General features: G+C 38.3%; 1 protein-coding gene across 4 annotated transcripts in view; it reads left to right on the plus strand.

Annotated features, from left to right (window-relative positions):
- CARMIL1 (capping protein regulator and myosin 1 linker 1) overlaps positions 1-26,717 on the plus strand; it is a 198,133-nt gene that overhangs the window by 116,699 nt on the left and 54,717 nt on the right. For all 4 annotated transcript variants that reach the window (XM_075142229.1, XM_075142227.1, XM_075142228.1 and 1 more), the window contains 10 exons: positions 2,796-2,865; positions 7,161-7,242; positions 8,598-8,697; positions 8,785-8,839; positions 14,430-14,602; positions 16,927-16,995; positions 19,330-19,423; positions 21,669-21,767; positions 24,223-24,351; positions 24,609-24,740. In XM_075142229.1, the coding sequence (XP_074998330.1) occupies positions 2,796-2,865; positions 7,161-7,242; positions 8,598-8,697; positions 8,785-8,839; positions 14,430-14,602; positions 16,927-16,995; positions 19,330-19,423; positions 21,669-21,767; positions 24,223-24,351; positions 24,609-24,740 (1,003 nt within the window). The remainder of the gene's footprint in view (positions 1-2,795; positions 2,866-7,160; positions 7,243-8,597; positions 8,698-8,784; positions 8,840-14,429; positions 14,603-16,926; positions 16,996-19,329; positions 19,424-21,668; positions 21,768-24,222; positions 24,352-24,608; positions 24,741-26,717) is intronic.

The raw sequence follows: 26,717 nt of genomic DNA on the forward strand, positions 1-26,717 counted from the left end.
TCGCCAGCACAGACAGCTCCAGAAAGGAGCATCTGTCCAAAGTCCAGCTGGACACGGGTGGTTTCAGAGTGTCCATGCCACACTCAGCTGGCTGGCATTTTGGCATCGGCTTCTTTTGTTTTGTTCTGATGGCAGTGTTCATCTCTGCCTAGGAGATAGGAAAGAGCTCTCAATATTTTTTGGTAGTTTCCTTGATGTGCTTTTTCTCTAACCTGAGTTTTTTCTTCAGTTTGAGCTGAGTGTATTTCACAACAGTACAGAGAACTATGATCTGCAGTAACCTTGCTTTCCCTCTCAAACCCTGTATGGCTTGACTAATACACTTGAAAAGAATCCTTTGGAAGTTAATTTGGTGTTTAAAAGGACTGAGGATGTGCTATATCCTGGGGCAGCTGCTTAGCCTTTTGGTCTTAACTGTAAGAAATTACAAAACTTCTGCTGAACAATCAAGATCATAGGATTTGTTAAAGACAAGAAGATGGAAGCACCTTTTTTCAGACAGACTTATTTGCCATTGCCAAGATTGCAGTAGCACATGAGGGATGATTTCTAGAAGGAAAAATAAAAATGACATGGTGTACAATAACAGTATTTCTCTGGCACCTTTGATCAATGCATGTCATAAAAGCTTTTGACAACGTGGGCCTTGGAACCGTCCTGTGGCAAAGGAGAAGTTCCTGGTTTGTGTCGATGATCCAGAGGTCACACAGTTGGATCTGTGATTCAAGATCAACCCTGCCTACAGAAAAGAATATAGATAAAATGCAGATACCCGAGTCCCAAATTCCCCCGATTAATTGTTATTTGATTTCTTTCTTATCAACCTCCTTTAGATCAACAGTTGTGGTACGTTTAATCACATATGCTAACTCAGTGAGTTTAAAGATATTGGTTAATCAGTGCACTCAGGGAAGGAGGTGAACTTGCTTGTACAGTGATAGACCTGTTAATAAAGTCAAGCCTTTCAGGGAAGAGTTTTGCTAATAAAGCTGTACTGTGAGGATGCCACATAATGAGTGGGGAAAGGATGCTTTTAGTTCTTGTACGCAGTTAATATAGTTAATGTTCCATCACAGCTCGCTCTTTTTTTTTTCTTTTTTTTTACCTGAGTGAAGCAGTTTATACTCTCTTTTCCTTGTTTAAGTCTATGTTGGCGTTTTTGTTCATTTACAGACGTTGCCAAAAGTTGTATTTTGATCTGTCAGTGCTATAACAAGACAAGTTTCTGATATGCTTCTCATGCAAATGCTAATTACAAGGCCAATTCTTGCATTCTGCATGTACCACAGTTGACAAGACCTTTCCATGTATTGCCATGTGTGCGATTCAAACACAGTGGCTAAGTATAATTATAATATGTCTGCCTTCAGCGCCTTTGAATGCTGGTGATTTTTCATGACAAACAATTGAGAAATCATGAGATTTTCTTAGGATGAGTTTATAGGAAAGAGTAAAGAGGTTAGGAAAAAAAAACCAACCCTTTTTTCTTCCTGTGAAGAGAGTACATTTGAAGCAGCACAGTGTCTCCTTTTTAATCTGCATTTTTTTGTGGTTGCACTGTATTTTTTAGGTCGCCTCAAAATGTTTAGGAAGTTCTTTGCAAAGTTATCATCAGCCAGACTAACCTTGAATAAAAGCATGTTTGGGAAGGAAATATAGACAAGGATCATCTAAAAATTTGTAAAAACTGTTCCAGAGCTTTCACGTTTTTTTCAAAGTCTGCATGTTAATAGCTTAGGAAGTAAATCAGCACAAGATATTTGCCTTTGTTAACAGCGAAGGTGTGATTAACATTTATACCTGCAGGGCAGAAAAACCTTCCCGGGGTGCACACATTTTAAATATGGCTTTTACACACTACTTGCATAGCAAGTGTATAGGCAAATGGCTCAGGAAAATGGATTGTTTTTTATCTCCATGCATCAGTAGTGTGGATTCTGTTAGCTTGCTTTTGGCTGAAATGAAGTTTGAGGAGGAAGTCCTTCTGTTTCTCTGTTCAATTACTAATTCAAACCAGCATCTATTCTAAAGATACGAGAAGGTATACACAGATTGTGTTTGCTCCTTCCCTAAGACACGTACTGTTGTGCTTTCTGATTTGACAGTATTAATAAAAGTGTGATATTAACACTAACTTTTATATGTGGAAACAAACTTCTGCAAGGCTTTAAAGGTGGATTTATGAAAATCATAATCAGTTGTTGCTACACTTCTCTGCCATTCTGCCTAAAGACAAAGGATACCGTTGTCTGGGAATATCATTTTGAAATCTGTAAATATTTATTGGGTTGCAGAAGTGGAGAATTGTGTGATACTTGAACACGATCCAGCATTTGAGTGTTACAGGCACTGTGCCTGGCTGAAATGGCTGGCTGCACTGCAGCTTGCATATATTAAAAACCCCATTTCTTCCTGAATTTTTGGAAAATCAGAGTTAGTACGGTCGTACAACAGAACACTCCTTTTGTAACCATTTGATGCTCTTTGAAAGCAAATGTGGAAGAAAATTAATCTCTGATGAATGTTATTAAATGTTGATGTAGCATTCGCTTTATGGTTTCTTTATTAGCCTTGCATCCCTGCAGTTTTTGAAGCTGCTGGAGTGTTCTAAGTGTGGCAGGTTTGCGCTGCCATTGTCATTTAAAAAATAACTGCTCAGCTGGTGTGGTTTTGTTTTGAAATGGTTCTTCGCAATATAGGTGTATTAACCTGTGATCGCGTAGACGATGATGATGATGTAAAGCTGCCTTTTTTTTTTTTTTTTTTAAAATGATTCTAAAATTGATCTTTTTCAGAGCGCTTTTATTAGGCCTGGCTTGCAATCACAATCTGAAGGAGGTGTCTTTAGATCTCAGTAGCTGTGAGGTAAGGAACATTTATCAGGATGTCTTCAAAAGATGCAATGATATGGAATTAGAGTTCCCATGAAATCCACTGGGCGAGATACTCTTCCTCTGTAGTCAAAAGTTGGGGGAAAGGTTAGAACTTGGAGAAGCAGTTATGGTAAAAATCAGCTGCCGTGTGTTACAGCATCATCCTAAAGAGTGAGCACAGAGGTTCAAAGCACCTGCAGCACCTGATTGTCAAAACCCTCCTTGCAGTGTAGCTGTTCTAGATACTGAGCCAGTGCGCTGTTTGCTGCTTGGCAGCTTCTGCTCTCTGGTGCTGTGATTACGCAGGACCCTGCAGCAGGACTTTCCAAGGTGCCCAAATTTGAATGGGTCACAGGAAGCTGCATGTCTGTGGTTTGATTGTCTTCCTTCCAAACGGGAGATATGCTTCCTCTTCTGCAGGTTTGCTTTTTAACCTTGGGAGAAATTCTGCTTTCCTAATCAACTAATCAATTCAGGCCAATAGGGAACTTTGGTAAAAGTTGTTTGAAGCATGCCATTAACTTAAGAGGCATTGTGCAAATGGCTTTAAATATCTCAAGAATAAATAAAACTAATTGTGGCAGCTTGATTTGCTTTATCTTGTTCCCTCTTGCTTCTCTGTGCTTTGCTGTGCACTTTGTTTCTCAGGATTGTCCATACTCTTGCAGGATGATACCTGCGTGGCTACAACTTATGACAAAAGATCAGCCAAGACCCTGGGGAGCCAGAGAGGCAAAGTTACACAAGAGAACTGTGTGGGCCTCAGCCAAAAACAACACGAACCAGCTTTGGCTCAGGCCTTCTGTAGCTGGGCGGCCACCCTTTCCTTTTTAAGCTGTAAAGAAAGCCTCTCACTTGTTAGGCATATCTTTCCAAGTCCATCACCTGAATATTAACTGTCCTGGAAGTGCCTTTCAAATGCAGTGGTTTCCCCTTAAGTAGAAAACATGCAAGTTGATGAACATGTTGAGGTGCAGTAATCCTTGTCTTAGGTTCGTGGTCGATTGCTTTTGGAATGTGCACAGATTTACTTAGGAAGAAAAAAAACAAATCATTGTGAATGCATTTCATAGTTTGTTTTGATATTTTATACTTTTTTAAAAATGGTATTACTTTGAAGAGCATTACATGTAAATTCCAAATAGAAAAGCTTTCAAGTCAAGTACACATGCTTCTGACTTCTGAGCGGAGAGATCAGATGGATGATAATTTTTCTTTCAGAGGGAGGAAGGAGAAGGGAGGAGTAATTAAAGTAACAAAAATGAAGTCCTGTAATCATAACCTTAAAAGAATAAATCAATAAAACACAAACATAAGTAATGAGAGTATAAATAAGCATGTAAATCAATGAGGGCTGACAGGAGTGAAAACGTAAGCTTTTCATTAAATAACCCCCAGGATGGGATATGGAGGAGCCCTTCAAGGGGCGATTAGCAGTATTGGACAGCAAAGCACAAGTTGTCATGGCCGACTCTCATGACAGAAAGGAAGGAATCGTGCCCAACTCATGGGGTTGTGTTCCCGTAGCTGGTCCCTCCAAACTGACAGCACTTCCTTAGATCCTTCCCTTAACATTTTTTTCACATCACTGAGCTTTACTCATTCTCATGTGCTTCGGAAAGAAGAAGTTATGCTTCCACCAGCAGGGGAGTTGATGTGCCAGGAGCTGGGAGTACTCTCAGTGGGCCCAGCACCGCAGGGTCCTCTTCCACCTCTCCCTGACCCTCTGTGAGCTGGGCAGGGTAATCTGCACCCAGAAACAGAGCCGTGGGAAGCTCGGAGCCGGTGACCTGCACTACTCCCAGTTCCTGCGAGCACACGCTGTTAGGAGGCTGTTAAGCTGATGCTTCAGCTTTGCCCTCCTCTTTCCTACATCAGGCAAGCTGTACTCAACTCTGGAAGGATAAATCTCTCTGTTCCTTCCCTCTCCCACCACTTTTCATTTGCTCCCATAATTTTCTAGTATATTAACTCCAAGCTTAATCATTTTATATTGCTTATTTGTTTGGTTTTTTTATTATTTTTACTATGAAAATTACATTTTTATTTCTACCTGCTCAGCACTGATGTATTTCACTCTTTTCCCTTCTGCTTCCCTTAGCTTGGTCACTGTGTAAGTACCCTCCATGCTTTACCTTAATTGTTAAATCAGTAAGCAGCTTTGTTTGCTCTTCCCATATTGGTACCTCATAGCTTTGAACATGCTTGGCATTTTTAATTGTTGAAGGGTTGCTCTTAATTTTCTGAATAAGAGCTTGTATTTGTAGTCTCAGAAGTATGTCATATAGGAGATGTTGCAGAGGTGGGTTTTTTTCAGTATCACAGGCCACGTTGACAAATAGCCCTTCAATTAATCTCTGCTTTTTTATATATATATGTATATTATTTTAATACAGTTGCAATAGATTTTGATCCTAAAAGTCAAGTTGTTATCATCACCCTCAGATTAAATAGATATCACCATTTGTGCACATGAAATGTTTGTGTATTTAAGATTTTGAATATAGAGTTATCAGTACAAGATTGAAAGCTGTTCCTGAAAAACTGTCCACTGCAACCCTCAAAGTATGTATAGCATAAGCATTTGGATTCTATTGTGAGTATAATTTTAGTGTATAGAACTTTTAGCATACCAACAACCAATCCAAGACAGCATATAATCTGCCAGTTCCATAGATTCTGCAATAAAAGATGTGACACTTTATGTAAAATGGTTGTCTTGTGGTGGGCCACACTGAGAGAGCAGCACAGAGCAAAACTGTGGCATTCATACAGCAAATTCTAGAAATGAAAAAATTGCACCACTTCTGGCCCAAATACAGACTTTAATCTGGCCACTTCTTGAGAGGATAGGGTGAAGGCTAGGTAGGCTTTGCAGAAGAGGAAAGGTGCGTTACGTTCTGTATCTCTCACACTTCCAGATGTGACTTATGATTTAAATGTTGTCTTTGACCACATCTGTTCTTTAAATGGCTTCTTGACTCAGGCCAAGTTGTTGAGCTGCTTGTTAACCAATCATGTATCTCAAACTTCCTAAAAAGTGCCAAATCAAGTCTTCATTGAAAAATATTTCTGAAGGCATTTGTGGTTCCTTAATTATAGCATGGATAAAAGAGACTATTCACAGAAATATCAGCAGGTTGATTCAGGATATTTAGCCAAGTAAGTTGACTAAGTAGAATTTTACTCATTTTTTATGCACAGGAGGTGAAAAGGCTATTTCATGTTTGAAAAAGCTTTCCCTTTTTTTGAAGCAAGGAAGGTGAAAATGGAAAATGCAAAAATAGAATTTTTGTAGAACTTCTCCCCTCTTTTGCTTAAGTCTTTTGCTGGGGGCTGTTCATAAAGTGAAATGCATTTTATATAGTTTGCGTAGCTGCAAGAAATAAGAAAATGCTTTTGCTTCTTCAGGAGAAAAATATGTTGCGTTGTTTAATTCAGTAGCATTAGTAAATAAGTGAGTAAGTTTTAATAACTTTGATTCTTAATGTTGGTGTTTTCCCCTAGGCCATTTCATTGTTTTTTCATTAAATCCTGACATTTCTTTTATATTCATTTAATATTTCAGATTAATAATATCATAATTGATACTTTCCAGCTAGGCATTTTTGTTATTGTTGCTGTTTTTCTCTTTTATGCCTATTTTTAAATTGAGTATAAGGTAAATTACTAATTTCTCTTGCTTATGGTCTTTTGTGGCCATTTTACAATTGGATTATTAAAATTTTCAGTGACAGAGAAACATGATTTTTTTTTTTTTTTTTAAATTTGGTACTCATCTTTGATCTGGGCACCCTAGCATTGTGCTAAGAGCTGAAAGAAGATGCTCAGTATAAGCCTTGACTGTAGTGGAATTCAAGGGTGACAGTGTCGCATGCTTACAGGCTGGGCTAAGTTTATTTTTTTTCTCACTGGATGTTGGAAACATCCTGGCCCTTTCATGTAGAGAATCCGCACCAAAGTCCTGCAGTCACTGCCTGGCACAGTGCTAAAGGATTTGTTGTGTCTGCACCATTTAAATTTTTCCCTGATTTAACTGCTGAGCAGTAGTTTTAAGAGAAAGGAAAGAGAGTCCCTTTTCTCATTTATATGCAAATAGTGAGAGTGAAGGATGAGAACAGTAGGAATGTGTGCATAGGCTGTCATGTTGATGTCTGTAACTTCTTCTTTTGCTGTTGGTTTTGCCACTGGTAGTGCCCTCTGTATTCACAAAGCTCCTACCGCTGTTTTCTGTGTGATCTTGAAACCATAACTAGTTTGCAAAAACAGATGATGTTTTGTCTCTAGTTAAGATCGGGAGGTGCACAAGTCTTGGAAGGATGCATAGCAGAAATACACAATATCACCAGCCTAGATATTTCAGACAATGGTAAGTACACGGAACAGGACTGGAGGGTCATGCAACTCCAGAATCTGAGAAACGCTTTTTCTTTCAGCTCACAGTGTAATCAAGGATGGTCACTCTTGCTTTATGGTTATTGGCCGTAGTGGTTATGGAAATGCCTCAGACCAAGAACTCTTATTGCTATGAAGTATATAAGAAATCTTTATAGACTAACTGTACCCTCAGAAGTTTATGTTGTTTGAAATAAATGTAACACAGCAGAATAAATTGATGGCAGCAAGCGTCATATTAGATCTAGAGGAAAGTGGGTTTAAGTACAAGAGGATGAGAAGCTAAATGAGAAATGAAAGTGTAGTGAAAGAAGAAAGGGAAAGACCAGATACAGAATGAAGCTGAGGTCGTGATACTGAAGGAGCAAGAGAGGGAAATTTGGAGCAAATGGTCAACCAGCTCCAGGTCAGAGAAGGCCTGTTTGAGTCTTTGGAAAAGTCTTGGACGATTCCTGCTTTGGAGGCTCTGTGCATCCTAGCTGGGAATACCAGCTGGCTTCTCATCTTGCAAACTCAAATTGTACAGGTATGGAATGGAAGAATTCACCTGCTATGTTTGTCCCTCTGACAGTCAAATGCGGAAGTATTTCAGAAAGAGATTCCCAGTACAGTTGAATGCCCAAGAAAGGTGGGATGGATTGGCAAGTGGAAAGCTTTGGGAGCTGCTGACTCAGCCCAATTATGTAAACAGATTGATTGTTATAAATATAGATAGATATTTGACATCTAAATTAGCCTGCAGATCTGGATCCTAAATCATTGTGTTCTAAATAGTGGACTCTTCAAATACACCACTAGATTGGGAATACAGTACTACAGCAAGTTATTTTTCTTATTCAGGAGGAGAATAAAATTTGGCTTGTTTTTCAGGTCAAAAATGACCTAACATTCATAACCTGTTATGTTAGTCTTTTTCCACTTGAAGGCTTTGAGACCTTGTTGGTACACAGCTCTACTAAGACTAAATAGCAATTAAGACTAAATTAGCAAATTCCTCAAAGGAACTTTAAACTCTGCCTGACAATATGAGGAACTATCCTTGGGTGGTTGGACTACTTTTCTCTTCTGTGTTTCTGAGAGGTGCCTTCAATGGCTGATTAGGATGGAGATTGAAAGGGCTCATTTTAGAGAAAGCATTTGTTCCCATAGAAAACCAGAGGCAAAAAGAGAAAAAGATCTAAAAACAGAAGAATGGAAATTTTTCTAGAGCTCTTGGAAATTAGTACACTGATATAGTTACTTGAATGAATACAACATTAATAATTGGACCCTGTCCGGGTCTTTTGTGAAAATGTGTTTTAATTCTTAATCTAATCTGATTCTTTACAGGCCTAGAATCTGACCTCTCAACCCTTGTAGTCTGGCTTAGTAAAAACCGATCGATAAGACACTTGGCGTTAGGCAAAAACTTTAACAACATGAAATCCAAGTAAGGCTTTTCTTTCTTTTAAATAACAAGGGAATGGATGAGGAGAAGCTGCTGATTTCATCGTCTTCCTAACTTTTCTTCCCTCAGAAATCTCACTCCAGTACTTGATAATTTAGTTCAGATGATTCAAGACGAGGATTCAGTGAGTATCTTTCTGCCTACTATCATCGTGTGTATTTGTACCCTCACAGCCTTTTCTGATAATTTTCTTCACTGTTTTAATTTGCTGCATAAGATTTGCTCATGATCCTGCACAGACACGTCCAACATTTTGGTTTTTATCTTTTCAAATAGTAATTTGGATTATGTATAGCATGTAGGTAAATGTTTTTTAGGATAGTCTTAGGATCTGTGCCTATTGAAAAATATTCATTCTAAATAGTTGGATGTGCTTAACCTAGTTGCTTTAGGTCTAAATTATACAGCTCTGTAGGCACAAGTTTTCAAAACTCTTGTGTCCTGATAGGAGATTACAATGGTAGTGTTCTTTGGGTAGTGATACTCCTTCAGTAACGGAATTTTTATTTTTCATTTTTTTAATTAATAGAATGCACTATTTCCTGATAGCTGTTCATGGGTATTAGCATTTTTTTTTGCTTGACAAAATGCAAAGTCACTGCAGTGATGTCCCAGAACTCCTTCAAAAGATGGAAATAAACTGTTCACTATGCTGTTCTTTACTTCTCCTGTGTACATTAATCACAGGAGCAATTTCATAAAACCCTTTCAGAGTGCCTTACTGGGATCCTTGCCCACTTTCTTCATTTCCACCCACTCTCCTGATTCTGAAAGACTTTTGTGGTTGGGTTTGTGTTTTTACCTTACTTGGCATTCTGGTTTTGGCTGTAAGGGAATCTTAAGGTGCTCTGTTACTGTCATGCTTGTCAATCTTTATTCATCTATTCTTAGTCCTTTCTTTCTCCTTCATTCCCCATACAAGTAACAAGCAAGCTTTGCTTTCCTCATTCTCCAAAAATAGTTGACTGTAGACTTCAGTTGCCTAAACACCTGCTATTCCTGTTGTCTTTATTGTCTCACCTCCAAGTTCATGGTCTCCACACTAACTGCTTTCTTATTTTCTCATCCCATCTGTTGCTGCACCCTGCAATTCAGTGGAACAGTTTTTACCAGGGTTTCCGATGTCTCCTTCCATACAAGGTCATTAGACCCATATTCTGTGTTCATCTTCTCTTACTGCTTACTTGTATTTGAACTGATTTGTTAAACTAGTCCTCTCTCCTCTCTGTGCCCTCTTAATTGGGATTAGTGATACTGTTTTTTTCTTGATTCTTTGCCTACCTCCTCACCTTATTCTTTAAAACATGGGATGTCAGTGTGACACAGTGAAGTGCCGCATATGGATGCCAGAGCTGATCCTAGTGAAGTTAGCACCTGTAATGAAAGCAGCAAGTCCTTGTTTGCACAAGTCAGATGGAGCATCATGCTGAGAAGCGTATTGGTCGATCTCTGTATTACTTCTTGTACCAAACTAGCCTTTTCATTTTGTGGTGTATGACCACCTCCTTCTACTCTGTCTCTAAAGGGAATGGTGCAGGGCTGTCTTCCCCTTTTCCCCTTTTCCTGTTGATACTGTACTGAGGGGTGGTATCATTTCATCAGATAGCACCTGCTGCTTCTCTTTGGACATTTGTCTCTGCCCTGCCCTGTATCTCATGCTTAATCTTTCACAGCTATCCTGAAGACTGTTATGTCAAACCAGATTAATCACAAGCAAATGTAATTTAGTATGTTTTTTCTCAATTTCCTTCATCCCTTTGCTCTGTTGCACTTTCTTCCCATTCAGGCCATATCCTAAAACACCTCTTCAACACACTCTAAGCGTCCTTTCAGTATCCAAACTGTCTTTTCAAACATGCTGTTGTTTTTTTTTTTTCTTTTATATGAGTATCCCGTTCATATTATCTGTTCGCAAGGATAGAAATTCCAACTTTTACCTTATTGTCTCTTAAGTGTTACAACTTTCTGTTTATCTTTTCTGGCTTCTGTTTTTGAAGCTTCCAGGACAGAGGAAATGTAGCTGCTGAATTTTGGATGTATCATTCTCACAGCTCTTCCTCCCTTGCATCATGAGCTTCAACTTCGTGTGCTCCTTTTCTTTTCAGCCCATAGGCAACATGAGCCATCGTTCCACTTTCTGCCTTTGCCACAATCCAGTGGTCAGATGTGCTCCTGTAATTCTTACTCACCGTGTCTTTCCTGAGCTAACCTACAAAACACGCTCTGTAGTGTCATCCTGTTTTCAAACAGTGTTACAATGAAATAATCCACCAAAAAGTTATTTTATTTAGGTACTTAAAATAACTGTCTCTCCTTCATGTCATGCATTAACCTTTGGGATACAGCATGTGATCCTGTTCGTGTTAACCTGTCTCTTCTCTCCCCACGTTCTTTTCTCTTGTTAATCCTCTTCAGTGAAGGGATCTTACTTGTTTCTGTTTCATCAGGTGCTAAAATCAATCTGAAGCATCTCCTAGCAGCTAAAGAATTGAGGACTAGCACTGTAGACTCTGTAGCACTATGGGAAAAACATGTGTTGCAGATAGCTGGATAGTCCTCACTGTACCTTGAGATAGTACAATGCTTAGAAAATTATTTTAAGTTTCTAGTTATTTTGGTTTGGTTTTGAATCCTAAATGGGGTGGTCCTTGTTCTGCCATTACTATGCATTTACTGTCACAGTAAATAATAAGGGTGGAATTGGAGTGACCAGGGTATGATGTTGCCCAGAGCATACTGCTTGATCAGTATTGCCTGCAGGCTGGTACAGTTCGGGGACCATGCATTATCTGCTTGGAAAGCTGAAGCAAGAGGCTTTAATCTAAAGTAGTCATCTGCCAAATGCTTCTTCATGTATTTATACACGCTTTAAATAGATCGGTTGCTGTGTTAATATGAGTCATGCGTAAAATGATTTAAACAATCAACAGCTTGTTTTTATGACTGTAAAAATACAGCTAGAGCAAATGTAATTCTACACGTTTTAAAAGCAGTAGTAGTAACCTAAACAGCCAAATTTCCCAGGTGTTTAATATAGACAAAAATGTAATATTTAGATTTGTTTTTTGGTTTTGTTTTGGGTTTTTTTTTTCTCTTTTTAAGTAAATGCTGTACTGTGCAGGCTATAATAATGTATTCTTATTAGTATTGCAGGAAGCGTCTGAAGCTGAATGCTTACTCTGCCATTTGTTCTTGAAAAATAGATGTTATGCTGCAGGTATAGTGTACCATTACTCAGAGTGGTAGTCAGTCCTGCATAGGTGCAGAGAATTACTACAGCGCTGAATATCTTTAGTTCAGTGTTTGTTGCAGAATTGGCCTTTTGAGGGTTTTTACAGCATTTTTTTCGAAGGGGAACAAATTTAGCTTGATTTAATTCTTAAATGTTTTCCAGCCGGAGTATGACAAAATCAGTGAATACAATCATACAATTTCTAATTCTATTCTTTACTTTAAGAATTCCTCCTCTTTAATAAGACTGTGTTAAGACATCTTCATTGTATTGGCAAAGTATCTGTTTTCTGCAGCAGGGACACTGAAGTGCTTGTCAGACTTCTGTTTTCTCAATATCCAGCTAAAACTATTAAGTTGTTAAAAGAAGTAAATGTTTGTAGGCTATGTAGAGTATTGCCCCTGTTTGGGGGGGATTTGGTTTTGGTGGGTTTTTTTGTTAGTTGTTGTTTGGTTGGGTTTTTTAATGTAATGGTCAGATAATTTAAAGAATATTTAGCAGCCTGTACATTTAATCCTACAGAGTTACATTCTGATTGTAGTTTGCATTCAGGGCACCAAGTCAGTCCAGAGGTTTTTGCTTCTTGATCATTGAGTAAAGGATAAGGGTAGCTGTGCAAGAAAACTAGCAATTCATCCACTTCAAAGACACTATTAATACAGCAGGTGCTTTACTGTGCTATATGCATATTTCTTACGTGGTAATAATGACATATAGGTGTCAATCCTTGCAGAACACGGTGCAGAAGCGTTTTCAATCATATACTGTTTTGCCAGAGTGTTGGAATGCAAGAGGTGAGAAATCCTTTCCTGGGAGGATATTTGAGGTTTAGAAAAGTTGGTATGTGGGAGGGAGCACTTCCAGCTAAGTTACTTGATCCTTTCTAAAGTGACACATGAGAAACAGAAGAAACTTCACTTTCACAAGCTTATTGGCAATTTCTGCCAGAGTGCTGTGCAACGCTGCTTTTCTATGAATCTGTCTCAGGAGGTCTTCTCAAACTTGTGCCAAGAGCTCTAAATGCCATTCTAGTGCGATGCTAATATTCTGTAGGGTACATAATGTAATAAAACGGGGAAACACAGACAGATAAGGGCATTAACATAGTAATTTAATAACTTCCATTTAAAATAAAACCAGCATGTGGCTTGTGTTACTGTTAGACTTTTTAATTATAAACCTGCTGTGCATCCAAATTTTTATGCATTTCGTCATTTATAAGTGCATTTCTTATTGTTGCAAGCTTTTTGGTTATCAGTGTAATCCAGTGGTGTCTGAAGGCTAGAGTCCCAAAGTATAGCAGGTACCATGCAAGCATCTTGGACCCTGGAAGGTGTGCACAGTTCAGTTGGTTTATTTATATTAATCCAAGCTTTAGGCATCTAGTATAGGTGCCATGGTTCATCCTTACGAGATGTTGATTTTCCCATACTGGCAATTTGGAGATTTTAGGCTCCTAAAATTCATCTTCCAATACATGCCTAAATGGGTGTATAATGACACTCCTCTGTATGAACTCACACTTGAGCAAGGGAAATGTTTTGTTAAGTTCTCATACATTAGCAAAGACAAATTACAATTTTAGCAGCTGTAATACCTCTGTAAGGCATGGTAATGGGTAGACTGTAGTTCTTGAGCTCCTGCCGTTGAGTGTTGGGACACTGAGAATGGAGGGAATACAGGCATTTTTGAAAGAAGTTTTCTTAAGGCTTAGAGTGTGACTTGCAGGAGCCCAATAAAATAGTTTCAGTTTAACATAGCATGTAAAAAAAAAAAAGTTCCATAAAGGTACTGCAATCACCGGTGTCAGAACACCACTGTGAATAATACCCATTGACTCACTCATTTTAATAGATACTCTTCTTACTGCTTTTAATTTCAGACCTGCTACAGTTTTCTGTCTTTTTCCTACCCAATGTCCATGCCCTTAGTTGAAGGAACAGATACACAAAATTGCTCCTAAAGTTGAAGTAACACTAATAAACCAGTTTAAAGGATTTGTTTTTGTTTTAACAATGTCTCAGATCCTAATTTGCCCTTGGATAAAGCTCTCCATCTGAGGGAGAGGAAAGAAGTGCTAGATATTTTTATTTCTCACTGACAGGGAAGCATGCTGGTTAAGCAAAACCCACGGGACACTAGAGGTTGTCTTGCGAAGCTGGTTGTTGCTATCTCACCTCTTTTCAGGTTCCTACTGTATTCTGTACTTAATAGGACACAGGAAACTGGAGGCACTGTCACTTAAAAATGTTTTTTTTTCAGGGTGTTGCGACTTAATCTGTGTGTGTGTATGTGTTTGACACCTGTGCTGTAAGTTGTTGACTCCCAATTTATCATGTGTCCTAGGATCTGCAGTAAATACAGAAATAACCCTTTGATGCTTATTGCTGTTCCAAGAGTTTGGGGAACTTGTAACTTCTTTTGGTTGATGTTTGAGTGCATTATCAGTTGCTGTTATCAGTGCCTTTTCTGTGCTCCACAGCCTCTGCAGTCGTTGTCCCTCGCAGATTCCAAGCTGAAGACTGAGGTCACCATAATTATTAATGCCTTGGGCAGCAATACTTCTCTTACAAAAGTGGATATTAGTGGAAATTCCATGGGAGATATGGGAGCAAAGATGCTGGCAAAAGCCCTACAGATAAACACCAAGCTCAGGTAAGGGGAAACATATTTGCAGTAAAAAACAGAATGGCTTAATAATACTGAAGTTGTTGGCTTATTCTCAAGTCGTTTGTCTTCACAACCCTTCTAGGTACGGCCACTTTACAGTGTCTCCCTTTGGAAAGATTCTTATCCTTTTTTCTTAAAAAAACCAACCAAATAAGAGAAGTAAATTTTCTCTGCAAAAACATTTCCACAATTGAAACTGGAGAAAATTACGTTTTCTAAATTTAAACAGAAAGACCTCTTGTTGGAACAAGAGAGCTCTAAATTTCCTAGAACTATAGAAAAAAAATTACCTTGTAATAAAGCTCTGGATGTCATCTAATCCAATGTCCTTCTCAAAGCAGGCCCAACTTTACAGCTATACGAGGTTGCTCAGGGCTTTGTCCCAGCAGGTTTTGAAGATCTCCAAGTACAGGGATTCCACAGCGTCTCTCTTAGCCACTGTCTTCTTTTCTGCTCTCTCTTTTCTACTGGAGGCCTTCCCAGCAGAGAAAATTCTGGTACTTGGATGGGAAACTAAATAAATTATTCTTTGTCTTCTGGAGTATCAGTTTGTAAGAGAACTAAGAGCATGTGGAATTCAGAATGGGTAGCAGTGTGGACCATCCCTCCTTCCCTTCTCCCCTGCCTACAGTGCTGATAGACCTTGGCATTTCTTTTCTGCAACTTCATCTGCCCAACGACTTCACTGCTTTTTAGCACGTCTGGCACTGATGGCTTGAGAGTATCACTTTTTTCCTATCCAGCATGTGATTAACAAACAGTAAAACCTTCAATCAGCATGAATCTGGATGGGGACCTCTAAATATGTCACCATCATCAGGAAAGCTAATCCTCAGTCCTCCTCTTGTCAGACTGTGCAGATGAACCTTCCTCAGTGTATTGTCTGTGTGAAGAGACCACTTTGTGCTTGGGCTCCAAGCATTTGTTCCCTGGAGGATAAGAAATTCCCCAGAACAGTCCTGGCTGTTTTGTTCAGAAGCAGGGATCCTGGTCTTTGCATTGCTATGCCCAAACTGAATATTAAAAATGTCAAGAAAACACTGGAGAGGTGGCTTAGGTTTATTGAATGTATTAACCTGAAATGACCACAGTACCTGAAGAAATAAAGTCTTCACGGCTTTCAGGATGGAAGACTGAAATATTCCACAGTACGCTGAATGTTGCAGTTGACATCATGTCACCACAGTCTGTGGTGTGATTACAAACTGAATGATGCAATGGTAACTGGCTCTGCTTAAAATGTTATAAAATCACATATAGAAATATAAACATACTTTCCAACGACAAAAATATCCAAGATTTGACCCTAAGCATATCTGATCTTTGTAGAATCTCTCTTCCTCTCTTCCTTACCTCTATCTTTCCATCTAAAAAACAAAGGCATAATTGTGCAACAGCAGAAGGGTGTCAATACCTGTGAAACTCCGCCATCTCTTTTTTTTTCCTTTAACACCAGAAATCTTTGGTTTTGTGCCTTTTTTTTTAAGAACAGCTACAACTAGTGCTCTTGCACAAGCAAGATTTATCGGCTTGACTGTCTCTTCTGACTACTAATGAGATTTTTGAACATGTGTTCGCAAATTGCCAGGCAGTCTGCTTGAGTGGTCTAAATTGGGGGAGGAGGGGGGGAAGACTTGATCACTCTTATCACTATTGTGTATTCAAAAGAGCTGCGATTTATGCACCTAACCTAATGGCTTACACTGGCAGCTAGTTACGTTGCATGTGGAATCATAGGAACTGTGTGATGAGCTAGTACAGGACTGAATATACAATAGCCTGCAAATTTTGACCACCGATCAGCATGAATTTTTTAAATACCTTTTTCTATAACTGTAGCCATATAGCCTATGTAGAACAGAAATTGATCATTTACTGCAGTTTTCTTGTTTTTCGGTGTGGGCTTGCAAAGCAGACATTTGAACTTTATTTTTGATGCTGTTTCTGGAAAAAGCTAGAATTTTATCTCCAAATCTTTCTATTATTGAGCCCAAGCACAAAGTAATCTCTTCACACAGACAATCTACTGTATTTTAGAAAAGTTATGGTTTTATGTTAATGATGGAAAATACAGTACAGAGTCCCCTTTAAAGAAAGGCAAACTGAGTTTTGTAGTATCTTTGTCCCTAATTTCTGTCATTTCAAGGTTTTAGCATATAACTAAAGACAGATTTTTAAAATGTTGCCTTCCATTATACATTTTTGAACATACAGCACTGTGTTGTTTCAATATGCAAAGTTTCAATATAGATGTTTTTGGTGGTTCTTGTTTAACTTTTTTCTCCTTTCTTCTCCCCTCCATCTCTCAGAACTGTAATATGGGACAAGAATAATATCACTGCACAGGGCTTCCAGGACATAGCTGTGGCACTGGAAAAGTAAGTTCTCCAGCAACTGAATGACCGATGAAGAGGCCAAAGACTTAGATCCTGAATGATCTGAGCAGCTGCAGTTCTCACTGTAGTCGATATGATTTGAAGATGCTGAGTGCTCTCGATTTTAAGCATCAGGGTGCTTAATGTAAAGGAAAATGTATGACTTCACATCCATCCTTCAAAAGGATGGGAAACGGCTCTGTGGCTCTTTCATCCATGCTCTGCTATCAGCATTCAGGCCATTGAGTTCTGCTGTTAGCATGAGAATTCAGAATTTGAGAATATTTTCCCTTTTCTTCATTCTCTTGTGTTGATAGCATGCAGAAATTCTATTCTAGTCAGTGAACGAGGCTGTATATAATAACAGAAAATTACTGAAGCATGCCTTTGTGGTCTGCCTTTTTTTTCTTCCCCCCACCAAGTTGAAACTAATAGTGATGATCTCAGGAACTGCAGTTGTTCATCGTCATCACTGTGGTCTGGGTCATCTTGCTTCCCTGAGCTTACCCAGTTGCAGCTGTTACCAGTGATAGATACTAAATGACCTTCATCTCTCTCCATCTCCATCACATTTCTTTGTATGTTATTATTACTTTTCTTAAGAGGGAAAAATTACAGATTTAAATTAAGCAGCAGTTGCAGTTGTTTCACGTCATTAAATCCCTCAGAGATGAACAAAGGCTATCTTTAGAAGGTGAAGGTAACGTACAATTGCTAGTTTCTAGACAAGATGTCTTGCAAAACTGTATAACTACTTAGGGGAGCATCTTAACCCTCAGAGGGGTCATGAGGCTAGAGCTTACAAAGTTACTTGTTTTATGAAACAGTTTGTTGTGGTTTATATACTTGGTTTCAAAATGAATTCAGTTGCACTGATGGGGGAAATTATATAAATGATGTATAATTAAGCAAATCATCTTGGAGTGATTGCATTGATAGTAGTGAATAATAATTTGCAAAGGTTATTTGTCAGCTTGCAGACATTTCTCTTTTAGAGAGCAATAGCATGTACATTTATGACAAAGTCTGGTAGAAAAGAAAATAACGCTTATTTTCTGGTTAGCATCAACTTTACTTTTCTGTTTTGAAGTGCTTGGATAAGTAAATAGAAAGGAGGGGGAAACTCGAAGGCAAACGCAAATCATCTAAGCAGAAAAATATAAATGCTACAGATAATTGTGTGACATTGCACTTTGTTGAGGTGACATCTCATTTATTTACCTTGGAAGCTGAGGTCATTTTATGTCTCTAACATTTTAAAATTGTTAAAACCATTGATAATATCACAAACTAAGCCACAAGCAACAAGGGTTTAAACTTGCAAGAGATGGACTGTCAATATTGGCTGAAAACAATTAGCCTTTAAACAATCCATCTCAAAGACATGTTGAGAACATCTCGCACCATCTGTTTCCTAAAAATACATGAAACCATCAATATACCGTAGGAAAGAATTGTTGCTCAAAATGGAGTGAAATATACTGAAGATGCCTGGGGGTATGTGTGTGGTGTGTGTTTTGATTTTGTTCTTTAGAAAAATAGTCATATAGTAAACCACAAAAAAGAGGAAAGCTAGGCTTTTGTAGTATGATGAAGAGGCTGAGGAGAATTGGGAGGGATTGTAACAGACTTTAAAACAGGCTGAAGTAATCTGAAGACTGACAATTTCAATTGAGTTAACTCCATCATATCGCAGCAGATGGACAAAGCTACGGAAATACTTTGCAAACAAGTAAGTAAAATGCAGGGAGCAATTGTTTGCATAAAGCAACATGGAGATGCTACACTTGTTTTGTCAGTTTTTATTAAAAATTTAGCAAGTGTCTTCAAATGGTTGTAAACACAAGAAGTTATTAAATAGTAAATTTTTAAAACTCAGTCTCTTAGTCGCTATCTATCTGTTACTGAGTATTTCCATTTAGACTTAGATCTGATAGAATTGCCAGCAGGCACTGACACTCCCTGTTCTGTTTTGATATAGGAAAAAGTAATCCAACCTTGTGCGCAAAGGTACAGAGCACAGCTAGGTCTTTAATTGACAGCCACTGGGCATTGGCCACTTAACTGCATTTTTTTTCAAAATCTCCACCTCTATCTAGTGGCAAAGAAGAATTAGCAGCAAAAAGGAGCATGCATGCCTCCAGTTAGTCCACTTACAAACGTGAAAAATACATTCTTAGTACCTTCCACGGACAAGCTAGATGCATCTTATTTCTCCCTATTTATTTCCCTATTCCCTGTTATCTTCTCTATTTATGAAGTTTATTCTTCATTCGGAGATACAGTAATTAGGTTAACTTTTACTATTAAAAAATATTTTCTCTTATTTTTCTTTAGGAATTATACTTTGAGATTCATGCCTATACCGATGAACGATGCTTCCCAAGCACTCAAAACAAACCCTGAGAAAACAGAAGAGGCACTGCAAAAGGTATTGCATATACCACCAACGTACAGAAATAAAACCACTAAAAATGAAGTAATAATTTTAATTTCATGCTTGGCTGAGTAAAAATTCTAGGCTAGAATCATTGATTGTTTGATTTGCATGGACATATACGTGGTAATCAAGTGCTGCAAGAGCATGTAATGCTTTTTATTCCAAAGAATGGTTGGAGTGAAGTGCGATGGAATGCAATGGTGTAGTATCAAAAAGTCGTAACTAAGTGCAAGCTAGGCCTTCTATTGCTGTATGCATAACTATGGAAGGGAGAGTTAGAAACTGCCACGTTTGTTACATATGTGCTTGTGTGTATTTCCATGTGCATAGAATTACTGGTATACGTTTTTTATTTTGGCATAAAAAGTGCAGTCAGTGCTGTACAAGACAAAGGATGCTCTTTAATTTGGGGGAGGATAAAAACACTTACTGCCTGTGTTTTATATTGCACATATAAAACTCACACACTATGTTGCCCTAAATAAACTACTGCACCAATATGTTCTTTTGGATGAAGAGGTGTTGACAGTATCTGTAGCTGTTCCACTTGCATGAGTTATAAAACTCCCAGCTGAGTTTTAATGTAGTAAATCTTGCAAGCTCCAAATAAGCCTCCTGCTTGATCAGAAAGCGTACAGTTCACATCTCTTTAATGAGTAATTTTCCTTCAGCCAGGGTAAGGTCATAAAAACTTATAAATAGTTGTTACAGATAATTGTGATTAAAAAGCAAATATCTATGATCCTTATTAGTAAAGAAATTTTCAGTAAAGTGATTCTCACAGGGAAAAGTGCTGGTAGTTAGTGCCTTTTTCTTTGATGCATGAAAATTATCTAAATTCTGTGCTTTAAAAAATCTGAATCATGGGGGATGGACATATTTCTTACATCTTGTTTAATATAATTGTAGATAGGTTCGTATCTAGCATCTCTGAAAAAACTATCGTGAAGCTTCTGGCCACGGGGATTTAAATTCTATGTGTTAATTAGGCATTATGTACAAAGATCATTTTCTTTTATTCGTTTCATAGCTGCTAAAACTGTTTGGCCCTGAGTTTGTTTTAACATGTGTGGTTCAGGCTTTCTTTACACAACATGAGGAAGTTCACTCCGAAAAAAGGTAACAGTCTCTGGTGCTGTGAACGCAGCTAATTCCATGCACACAGGAATGCCTGCCCGCATGGACTGAGCTGTCATGCCTGGTGCTGGGACATCTGAACTGACTGACGTTTCAGGAGAGTCCGTAAGCTTCAGCACACCACAGCTTGAGTGCAATGAGAGTGCTTCTGGCCCTGGTCCAGCACCAGATGGACATAGCTAACCTCCCAAGCTCCGGTATCTTTGCAGCATGCTTTACGTACAATGTGGACAAACTGGGTAAACCCTGCATTACTGTGGGGCATGGTCAGACTGTTCCAGTTCTTGCTGCTGATGCAGGTTTAGAGGTGACTATCAGTCCCTATTAGTCTCTGCTTGACAACCTGCTGGCCACTCCACCCATGCTTTTCCCCTCTTTTCCTTTCAGACCAGATCCATCACCTTTGATGAACCTTAAACAGTTTGCTAGTAGGGTTTTTTGACTTGACTAAGTTTGATAGAGGCAGGTTAGTGGGTTACTCTATATGCCATTAAGCTGGCTGATGGTAGGCGTTTACAGCTGGTGACAGTTGTAGTGGGCTGTGACCAGCAGCTGTGGGTGGGAATCACTTGTCTTTGAAGAGCACTTATGTACTGCTTAGCCTTAAGTAACTTTTGAACTGAGGCTCCTGTATCAATTAGGCACTTTTAGATATTTTATCTTCTCTCCAGACCATACTGCTATTTAAATCTGTGTCTTTGCAGCGGGCCAAATGCATCTGAAAGAAATGAATCGACTATCTTGTGTCATCATGGTCTCTATGACAACACTTTATGGATAGACTCCCTTCAAATATTTCTCAAACCGGGATCTACTCCTTTGTCAGCGTAACTTATTCAATCATTCGAAATAGAAGACTAATTCAGAAAACACTGGCAAAAGCACAGTGTGTAATGATGTTTCACTAGCCTGTGAGTGAATGAATATTTGCCAATGTGATTATTAAGCGTTGAGACACACAGAATAAGGTTTGCAGATAACAAACAAATACTTAGGCAGTTTTTCCTGTCAGTCCCCATTTCTGATATGGCAGCAAAATTGAAAGCAAATTACAATGTGAAGAGTCGAATCAGTTTCCTAATCTGGCTTTATTTTTTAGATAGAAAACTACTTGCTTCGTAATCACGAGACCAGAAAGTACCTACAGGAGCAAGCGTACCGGCTGCAGCAAGGCATTGTCACTAGTACTACTCAGCAGGTGAGAACTTGTTCCTTACTGTACTTCTTGGTGTCTAAAACCTGCCTGGGAACAGAGTTGTCTCGTTCTGTTAAAGCAAGCTACTTTAAGAGTAGCTTAAAGCAAGATGTGCCTCGTGGGTGATGCTTCATTTCCCAAGAAATAATAATTATCAATGATAATATTTTTGGAAGGGAAAAAAGCTTTTGTGAGAGGGAGGTCTTATGTATAGTAGTACTGTGTAGAGAAAGACTGAGCTATTTCTGAGTGAACTATTGTTGGAACCCGGAACAGTTTAGTTCATTCGTGCTCAGGAGTCTGACTTTTCAGCAGGCTCTCATCAGTGTGACAAGCAGCATCATAAGGCTGTGCCAATTCTGGTGTCTGAGTCAGTTCCTAGTACTGAGCAACCATGTAAACATGCCTTTAGGTACCACCAGAGCAAATAGTCTTAGAGAGTAAGTCGTCATCTGCCTTACACCTTCAGAACAGTGGGTATCATGGGAAGCTTTACTTAGAGGGAGGGAGCAAAGGAAGATAGAAGTCTTCCGTGCTTTTTATAGTCCGGAGAGCTTAAAAGGCTTCCTGTCTAACACAGCCCAAAATATTGCGTGAAGCTGGAAAGCTTTTCTGTTTTGTCATCCACCACCAGGTTTCCTAAATGCCACATGTTGTTCTATTTTTTTTTTTTCCCTTTCTCTTGAGAGGACTACAAGCATTTTCTGTGGTAGCTTACCGTTCTCTCTGTTCTAGTGCATTTCTTGCCAGTACCCCTCAGGGCTGTTTTCAGCTCTAGTACACCACTGAAGCAAGGGGGTGTAAGCAGAATAAAACGTGTTATGGCCTTTGTTTTAAATTGACTTCCATGTTTGTTTGCACAAGTTGTGTTCCCATGCAAATGGGAGACTCCAGCAAACAGAAGAGAAATACCTGTTTTGCTTTTCAGCCGAGTCAATGAAATTTCTCTCTGTTCTTTGCATTTTTTTGTTTTGGTGAATCTTAATTCAAGGTGCCCTTTTTCTACCTGTGTTATTAAAATTTAATGGGACAGAGTTTTGTTACTAAAACCTGAAATTATACTCTAACCTCTCGACAGAGAAAATGGTATATGGAAATGTACCGCTACTAAAAACCGCAAGAGCAGCATCACTTTATTTTATTTTAGTAATTTATCTGTTCCAATGCCACCTTTTTTTCCCAAGTTAGTAATCTCCATATGAATTAAGTTTAGATCTTTTTATAACTTAGTGGTTTTAGTAGTGCTTTTGTCCAACCACGCACACATCAGGTTTCAGTAAATGTAATTTATTGTTATTTTGAAAGTAGAGTAAAATTACTCATTTCTACATTAAATTGTGTACAATAAGGATGGATTTTAAAAACAGCTTTAAAAGAGAGCTGGAAAAGATTCTCTAGTTAGTATGGTGGAATTGCATTATTATTCCCAGAGTGTTGTTTTTTTTTTTAGTCCAGATGTCCCAGTGAGACTTTCCACTGTCTAATAATTAATTAGCTTTTTGTACTTATACAAAAAACCACCCAAAACCCTTTGAAGAGGAAGAGTCATGCGGAGCAGAAAAGGAGCATGCTGTGAAATTATTTCAGTTCTCATTGCTAATGATATAAGATGCTAGAACTCTAGACTTTATATGATGATGACACATGCACTCATATGTTGCTTCAAAATGTCAAATAACCAGTTCTAATGAATGCTATGTGGGCTGATAAAGACTTTTAACTACTATATCTCCCTGCCCCGTATATCTTAATCAAAACTGACTATGTGTCAGGCATTCTTATTGGTTTGTCTTGTAAGGATACAGATATACCACCTGCCTTGTATTTGCAGCATGTTGAATGAATTGTGTTGCAGATGCAGATTAAGTTCAATTTATCCCACTGTGGAAGGTCTGATGGAGACTTCTGCTTTTGTAGTTATAGGTCACTTGCAACTAGGAATATTTACATTTTGAAAGAATATCCCAGAAGCCTGCTCAATTGCATTTTGCTTAGACAGGAGAAATCTCTATTGGTGTTGGTTGAATGGATAGTGACAGAGCTTTCTTTTACTGTCTGAGCTTCTTAACAATTCAGGGACCTTCAGAGCTAAGTGTTAGAAGGTTATTTTCAGTATTAAACTTGCTCCAAAAAACAGAACAACACTTGAACTGGATAACTTGTTGGTTATTTGTAGTTATCCTGGAGGTAACTGTGGCAGAAATATTCCAAAACATTTGGTTTTTTAATGGTAAAGTTTTATTTATTTTTCCAATGTTTAGGTGTGTCTTTATGAGGTATAATGCTTTCCTTCAGTAGCATTGATATACCTCCAAGCTCTGATCATGCATTTCCAGATTGTTACATTGTCACTACAAATCTCATCACGCTGCTCTTGATTTGCTACCTGGATTGAATTCAGTATGTGTTTGACCATCATTCTGATGTTTTATCTTTTCTATTTCTTTTGTTCAAGTAGATGATTGACAGAATATGTGTAAAAGTGCAAGATCATCTCAACTCTTTAAGAAACTGTGGTGTGGATGCTGTACAGGAAGATGTCAAATCTGCAGAACGGCTTATGCGGGATGCTAAGAACTCCAAAACAGTAAGCCTTTCCCAGCATACTGGTAGTACTGAGAGCAGTTCAGTGTGTGCTTGCAGCTTTTCTCTTTTTGGGGAGTTAAAATAACGATGTGTCACAAAAGAGTATTTTCTTCAGATAATCAGCTGTAGGTAATATTTAAAGTGACAAAACGATTCTAATTTATAAAGATTGAGCAGAGAGATTTCCTCCTATTTGTCCGGATTTGAAGACAGGTAGTGATGAGCCTACTTTCTGAAGATATTCTTTCTGTCTTACAGCTCTTACCAAATCTGTATCACCTTGGTGGAGCTTCTTGGGCAGGAGTGAATGGTTCACTCTCCAATCCAATCCAAGAGACACTTGAATCTATGGCTGGAGAAGTCACAAGGGTTGTGGATGAGCAACTTAAGGTCTGTGGATATAGATGTATTACCATCTCTCACATGCAGAAATAACTAAATCTGAGATCTTCTGTTGCTAAATGCAAATGCGCCACACTTTCTTTGTTTGTTTTTTTACTTCTCAGTATATTTGTACATAAGCTAGCTTTTCATTATTAGTTTCTTATAACTTTGTGCCTTATTATCTGGATACTTGCCCGGTTGGAATGAAAAAAATTGCTTTAGTATTTGCAGTGGGCAGAAGGAACATATACTGTTTATTATCATCTTATTTTATCTTCTAGAAGGGGAGGACTTATCAGTTGCTCCTTAGGCCCCTAATAAAGGAATCTCTCAAGGACCTGGAGAAAAGTACTCACTAGTTAAGGTATCCCACTGGAGTGAAAGCTTCTTTTCTGTGGACTCCATTGCAGAATTTTTATCCCAGTGACCATTTTTGAACCTGGTGTGGAATTTCCGCTTTAACTGTTTGGTTTGGATAACTTGTATGTATTGAAAGTGCCCCAAGAATTAGTACAGGCAGCTTTACAGGAAATCTTTTCACAAGTTGCCTGTCAAACTTCAGTTCTTGAAATAGATGTCATTGATCTGTAAATATTCTCACCTGTGGGTTCAGACAGCTCTTGCTCAGAAACTTCTTCCTTCAATTATGTTAGATCTTACTGTATAATAAGCAAGGAAGTGTCATCCATACAGCATGTGCAAAGGTATCAGTCCAGGAACAAGTCAAGGTGGGGAAACTTTGGGATCTGTATGGAAGCTGATGAATTTAAGAATATGGTTCTGAGGCAATTCAGATCAACTTAAGTTTATGACTAAGCTACCTTGCCTGTGTTTTGCTATATTTAAACTTAGGAAAGAATCTGAAAGTGAAGGCTGAACTTTCAGTTGAAACAACATGAAAATGCTTCGGTCAGTGGGAACATAATGAAGAACAATAATAATACCACATTACTAATTACTTTTTCGAAATTAAAAAGTTAATGAGGAGGAAAATGGTGCTGAATTTTTAGTATTTTCCTCCCTTTCCCCATTATATAAAATAAGGTGAAGATTCTTTATCACTTTTTTGATTTCTTCAGACATGAAAGTGATTTATCCACAAGATTCTTCCCAGTGGAGCTTCTAGACTATTATTGGGACTGGAATAATCAGGTCAGCCCTTCGTGCAGGGCTCATGCACTTAAAAAAATCCTGTACATTCTGGAGAGTCTTATAGAAGGGGGGAAAAAAAGTCTCTTCAGCATCTGGAATGTTATTTATAGTTCCTGGCATAAGATTGAGATAATGGGTCTTCCATTTATGCTTTTCCACATTTACAGCAAAAAGCACTTTAGCTCAACCATTCTAACTTTTACATTTACTTTTGATTTGTGTGGCGTTACAGTTTAAGTGCCTTACAAGAAACTATAAAGTCATAATGCTCTTTGTATATTGTAACACTCATTATTTTTATTAATTTTACACTCAAGGCTGAAAGGTTTTCCTTTAAGTTCTATGGTGTTGTACTTTGCATGGAGGAGAGAATGTTGAATATGGATTAGGATTTTTTTTTCCTCAGTTGTTTAGGTCAATTCAGAACATCATATGCAGTTTATTATTTGTGAAGATAGATAAGGGAGCTTACATAAGTACAGTTCTTTTTGTAATTGTTGGGGGAAAAACATCCTATGTGCTGTAAGTGAAGTTTTGATTTTTAGCTTCCATAGCAACCAAAGCCAGATTCTAGAAAGCAGTGTTTGAAAATTGGATAAAGTCAATGAATGCTCTTCAGACAAATAGAAGATTTTTTTTTTAACCTCAAAGAAGGGAAGGGCGGGGAAGGAAGAAGTTAGGATAAGGAAAAGCAACATCTTGGAGTGAGTTGAGTTGGCCAAGGGAGAAATTATAGCAATGCCCTTGCATTTCTCTTCTCCTGCTGGTGTCACTGTGGACACACAGAACCCAGAGATGCTTTATTTGGTCGGCAGAGGCCCAAGGGAAAAT

Source organism: Calonectris borealis, chromosome 2 (genome assembly GCF_964195595.1).
Source record: "Calonectris borealis chromosome 2, bCalBor7.hap1.2, whole genome shotgun sequence".
Classification (NCBI taxonomy): Eukaryota; Metazoa; Chordata; class Aves; order Procellariiformes; family Procellariidae; genus Calonectris; species Calonectris borealis.